At 41.9% G+C, this 6,264-nt stretch overlaps 1 protein-coding gene across 1 annotated transcript; it reads left to right on the forward strand.

Moving 5' to 3' along the window:
- The first annotated feature begins 5,606 nt into the window (after window positions 1–5,606).
- On the forward strand, window positions 5,607–5,972 carry LOC149203186 (uncharacterized). The gene has a single exon (XM_089401790.1). The coding sequence runs from the start codon at window positions 5,607–5,609 to the stop codon at window positions 5,970–5,972; it is 366 nt and encodes a 121-aa protein (XP_089257916.1).
- The last annotated feature ends 292 nt before the right edge of the window (window positions 5,973–6,264 follow it).

Raw genomic sequence — 6,264 nt, forward strand, 5'->3', positions numbered from 1 at the left:
AAGTATTTTTTCTTTTTGGTTAACTTCAATAACAATCGCATTTTGCAGTACAGTAACACTCCCACTCACATGCTCTTGGAAGTCCTCTAACACTATGAATATATGTTTGACTAGTGTGGGCAGCTAGGGTTTAACGCAGGTTTGCCCTAGCAAACCTGCAACAGCAACAAAGTACAATATTTTTGGTAGATCAGGGCAAAAGACTATGAAAGCATTACAAAGGATCGAGACGTTGAAGTTAAAGGAGGCCTGCTGCAGGTAGGATGAGTCAGGAAGGGGGGGCGAGAGCCCCTCCTACAAGAATGTAACAGCAGGGGAGGCAAGCCGACAAGGAACTCACGGGCCGCAAGGCAGAAGGGGTAATACACCAGTGATGGGAGCGCGCTGGCAGGTGGGGCTGGGAGGAAGATGCCTTCCTCGAGCAGTTAAAAAACCCAGGTTCGTCATCCCTAATAACAAATTAGAGGAGTACAGAGAATACATGAAAGATCATGCTCTAATTTGTAAATTTATAGGAGTTTGGCCAACTGAAAAAGACCTGATAAAATGGATACAACAGCGATGGCAACCTAAAGGACACATTGAGCTGAAACTTGGTGCTAAAGGATTTTTCTCAGTAGTGTTTGCAAATATTGCAGACAAGGAAAAGGTCTTTGAAGAGGGACCATACTTCTTCAATAATGCGGGCCTATTTATGAGGCACTGGGAGGAATGCTATAACCCAGATCAGGAAAAGATGATGGCGGCTCCGATCTGGGTTCAATTGTTTGGGCTTCCAACAGATTTTTGGGATCCAGAAATACTAGAAGGAATAGGCAACTAGATTGGAACCTTCGTCAAGGTGGCTGATACAACAAAAAAAGGAAGGTACATCTCTTATGCTAGGATATGTGTGTACATGAACATCACTAAGCCCCTCCCTGATTGCATAGAAGTAGAATACCATGATGAAGTATGGCAACAACCCATCGATTATGAGCATATACTATTCCGGTGTAGGAGGTGTCATGAATACGGCCATCTTGTTAGATCCTGCCCACTGAATACCTCAGAGAATTTCCCAGGAAACAAAAAGATAGAAGAATCAAGCAAAGAAAAGGAAGAGGGATTCCAGGAAGTCCAAAGAAGGAAAAGGAATCAGAAAACACTAGACAACCATAAACAACCATTGAAGGAAAAGGAGAAGGAAAACCAGAATAAATATGCAGTTCTACAAGAGGAAGAAATGGAAGGAACAATAGAGGAAAATGAGGAAGAGCCAAAAGAACCATACCAGAAAGACAAAGGAAAAGAGCAAGTAATGGAAATCACAGAAGAAGAGAGGGAGGTGGAAATCATCAAGGAGAAAACAGAGCAAAATCAGATGGAGATAGACACTTAAAAAGAAAAATACAGTGAAGAGGAACAAGTAATGAAAATATTATTACAGGAATGGTGACATCTGGATGAAAGATTCATACCAAAAGACCAGAAACAACTCTACAAGGAAATGTTCCAACAATACAAATTGAAAAAAGGTACGTTGGTGGCACCTCAACCAGAGCATCTTGGATCACAAGGGGGTCAAGGATCGGAGATGGGAGCAACAGGAAAAGTAGGAAAAAAATGAGGCAGAAGACCTATGAGTGAATCCATACAAATGGTAGGGGAGATGCTAGTTAACTCAGGCCGAGTGGTGCCATTATCAGAGGTGTTTCACCAACCCACCAAATTATTGAAATGATAATCACGACCTGGAATATAAGGGGTCTGAATAGTAAGGGGAAACAAAGATATCTGAAAGACAGATTGAAAAAAGACAAACCCAGTGTTATGCTATTACAAGAAACTAAGATTAGTGAAAAAAAATGAAAGAGATTATGGGGAACTTCAAACCCAGGTATGAAGTAGTAGGTCAAGATGTTGTAGGAAGCGCAGGAGGTATGGAAATTCTTTGGAACCCAGAGGAAGTCCGATTTGATGATTGGATCAGCATGCCATGAATACTATCAGGTAAATTCAGCAATTTGGGATCACAAGAATGGATTCTGCTCACAGGAGTTTACGGTCCACACATAACAGGAGAGAGGAAAAATTTCATGGATAACATGATAAAAGTGAGAAGTTTGTATCAGAATACCCCTGGATAATAGGAGGAGACTTTAATATGATAAAATATTTAAATGAAAAAAGAGGTGGAATACGTAGGGAGGATGCAGGTATGGAAATGTTTGGGGATTTCATAAACAATCAAAGAATGGTGGATCTTCCAACAATCAATGGAGTTTATACTTGGAACAACAGAAGAGGAGGTAGACATCAAATTGCATCCAGACTAGACAGGTTCTTAATATCGGAAGAGATAGTAAGCAGAGACATTTTCATGGAGGCAATGATACTCCCAGGAATGGGATTAGACCATTGGCCAGTAAGATTGGAGATTGATCTTAAAGCAAGCCCCAAAAGGTGACCCTTCATATTTGAAGCATTTTGGCTCAGGGACCCAAAACTCATTAGAAAAATGGAGGAATGGTGGACAAAGAGTGAACAAAGGGGTAGAAATAGAATGCAAACGTTTCAACATAAGCTGAAGGAACTAAAGCAAAACATTAAGAGATGGAATCAATAAGAATTTGGAAACATCCTAAGGGAACAACAACAGCTGACTCAGAAGATGGAAGCAATACAACAAGAAATCATAAGAGATGGGAGAAGTCAAGCCCTAGAAGTGGAAGAAGGAAGAATAGTCAGTCAACTAGAGGAACGAAGGAAGCAAGAAGAAATATTGTGGAGGCAAAATTCAAGAGTGAATTGGCTGCAAGAAGGCGAAAAAAACACTAGATTTTTCCATAAAGAAATGATCCAACATCAGCAGAGCAATAGAATCTTCTCTTTGAAGAATGAAGTAGGGGAAAGGAAAACCCAACATGAGGAAATGGAGGAGACCTTGGTGAATTACTACAAAAACCTCCTAACGAAACCTCAAGTGGATAGACAGGAGGCTGTCCATCGAATATGTCATGAGATCCCAAGGAAAATATCTAGAGAACAAAATCTTGCCATAATGAGAGCAGTCATGATAGATGAAGTAGAGGAAGTGGTAAAAGGGCTCAAGAAAAACAAGGCCCCAAGACGAGATGGCTTCACAGCGGAATTTTACCAAGCAGCATGGAATTTTATTGGCAAGGACATCATAGCAGTGGTAGAAGAATCCAGGAGGAACCAAAAGGTATGTCTTGGTCTCAATGCTACTCTCCTCACCCTCATCCCTAAATCTGCTCAGTCTGATGAACCTAAGGGTTTCAGACCGATTGCTCTGTGTAATGTTATTTACAAAATTATTTCCACAATAATTGCTAAGAGACTGAAACCGGTTTTATCTAGCATCATATCTCCTAAACAAACAGGCTTTGTTGAGGGAAGACAGATTCTAGATGGGCTGATTGTATCCCAGGAGGTGGTACATTCGTTAAAAACCAAAAAAATGGTAGGGGTGATGTTCAAACTCGATTTATCCAAAGCATATGACAGATTGAATTGGGAATACCTAAGACAAGTAATGGAAGCTTTTGGGTTCTCTAGAAGATGTGTAGATTGGATCTCAGCAATGATATCCACACCGGTTTTCTCAATCCTCCTAAATGGGACCCCGACGCACACCTTCAATGCCTCAAGAGGGCTAAGACAGGGAGACCCTCTTTCGCCCTTCCTCTTTATTATAACAGCCAAAGGTCTAGGAAGGTATATTAAAAAAGAAGTGCAGACGAATAAAATCAAAGGAATCAGGCATGGGGGAATGATCTCCCTATCACCCACCAACAATTCATGGATGACATAATGCTATTCTGCCAGGCATCGTTAAAGGAAGTTAAAAGGATGAGGACTATACTGGAATTGTTTATGGAAGCCTCGGGTACTCAGATCAACAAAGAGAAATCTAGTGCTTACTTTTTTAACACACCAACCTCAATCAAAGCCTTTCTATCAAGATTGATGGGCTTCCGGGTGGAAGAGCTCCCAACCAAGTACCTAGGTATCCAATTGTCAAACAACTCTTTAAAGCTAGCTAATTGGCAGTACACCTTACAGAAGTTACAAAGAAGGATAAATAACTGGGCGTTCCGGTCTTTGAACCTGGCAGGAAGAATAGTCCTTGTTAAAGCAGTTCTCCAATCCATACCAATATACCAACTCTCGGTGATGGCAGCACTAAAAGGAGCTTGCAATAAAATGGTAGAAATAATGAAGAAATTTATATGGGGAGGAGCCCAACAACAGAAAAAATGGGCTTTAATGTCCTGGCAAGGGTTGATCAGAAAAAGGAAGATGGAGGTCTAGGATTGAAGGACCCATACCTCATAAACCAAATCATGGGAGAAAAATTATGGTGGAGGTGGATGTCAGGAGGGGAGGACCTTTGGAAGAAGATATGGGCCAAGAAGTATAATATGCCAGTAAAACCAAAAGAGATCCTAAGGAATATAGAAAAACGAAGAGGTTCCAATGTTTGGAACCTAGCCAGCAAAAATAGACCTAATCACAAATCATGCCTTCTGGGAGATAAGAGATGGTCAAAGAGCAAAATTTTGGGATGAGGCATGGCAACAATGGGACAAACTACAGGAAAAATAGGAACTCAGAACTATTGGAAAGCAGACCACAGAGAAGAGAACTGGCGAGTATGGAAAAATCTGGATGACTGGGGACAAAATATTGAAGAAGATCAGAAGAGACACTATATGGAGGAAATGGCATCGTGTAAGCTTTTGGTTAGGGAAGGACATGATATCCTGCGATGGGGCCACACCATGAAAGGAAGCTTCACGGTAAAGGAGGCATATGACCTGAAGACTAAAACGGATTAGGAAGGTAATCAGCACCTGTGGAAACAAATATGGGAAAGAAAGTGGTGGCCAAAAGTGGCATACTTTCTTTGGTTAACCTGCAAGGGTCGAATACTAACATGGGATCAAATACAAAAAAGAGGGATGCAGGGTCCTGCTCGTTGTGAACTCTGTAAGTTAGAAAATGAAAACATAGAGCATTTACTAAATTCTTGTCAGTTCGCGAGAAGCCAATGGAATGCCATCCTTGGCATCTTTGGAAGAACGAATAGAAACTCGCAAAGTATAAAAGAGATGGTGCAACAATGGGGCCATGGACATTTTACCAGCCCGGTCCTTAATAGAGCCTGGGGGCTAGCAATGGGTTTCACTCTATGGATGATATGGAAGGAAAGAAATCGAAGGATATTTAAGAATGAAGCACTAACAGCGGAGAAGGTTTGGGGAAGAATAGTAGAGCACATAAGGGAAACCATACTGGCAGAGGAATGGCAGCAGGAGGACTGGAATACCTCGATACAAGAAACCAGGATCTTGAGACAGCTAAATTTAACAAAAGAGATGGTAAGAGAAAAGGGATGGAAAAGAACAAGCACACAAGGGGTATAGGCCTAGAGGTATAGTAGACCAACAGAAGGTTTCATCAAACTGAACTTTGATGGCGCTTCCAAAGGTAATCCAGGCAATGCAGGGATGGGCGACATCTTCAGAGACAGTCAGGGCAGGACCAGGCTAATATATGCAGCCTACGAAAGCAGACTAAGCAACAACGAAGTGTAGATAATGGAGGCTAGACAGGGATTTAAAATTGTGGTTAAGATGGGGTATAACAAACTAGAGGTGGAAGGGGATTCCCTAATGGCCATCAACTTGATGAGGAAGCTGCATACTGGAATGAATTGGGAAAATATTAGTCACAACTGGAGAACTGCGAGTCTCATACAGGAGGTGGGTGAAATTATGAACCAATTCGAATACATCATAATCAAGCATGTTAAAAGGGACGGCAACAAGGCAGCTGATTTCCTTGCCAACTGGGGAAGCGAACTGCAATTGGGCAACCTGGAAAAAACCTGGCCCATACACCCAAATGATACACGATTGTCTCCACTAAGGGATATATTAGTGAAGGATGATGACAAGGCCTAAGAGAAACCAAAAGGAGTACAATAAACCCCCGATCGGGGTGACGGTTAAGGTAATGCACCATAATGACGGCGTCAAAGGAATGATGGAACAAGGACAGGTCAGTATAGCTCGCATGAGAGCTCAGAGGTATGCGGAAAGGCACTGCCATTTGGTAATGAAAGATGGCAGAAGGAATGTCAGGTCAGAGAGTGGGGGGAAGGATGGTGATGACGGCATGATGAGACAGCAGGGTGGTGGTATGTGGAAGTATAGAAGGAGTAGAGCAAAGAGGAAGGATAGAAGGAGAGGGAAG

This window comes from Pinus tabuliformis, chromosome 2_1, assembly GCF_031772625.1.
Source record: "Pinus tabuliformis cultivar Carrire ecotype Pingquan chromosome 2_1, CPIR1, whole genome shotgun sequence".
Taxonomy (NCBI): Eukaryota; Viridiplantae; Streptophyta; class Pinopsida; order Pinales; family Pinaceae; genus Pinus; species Pinus tabuliformis.

Bases quoted from the DNA above. Each gene is read 5' to 3' on its own strand.
- LOC149203186 (XM_089401790.1), top strand. From the start codon at position 5,607: ATGGAGGCTAGACAGGGATTTAAAATTGTGGTTAAGATGGGGTATAAC.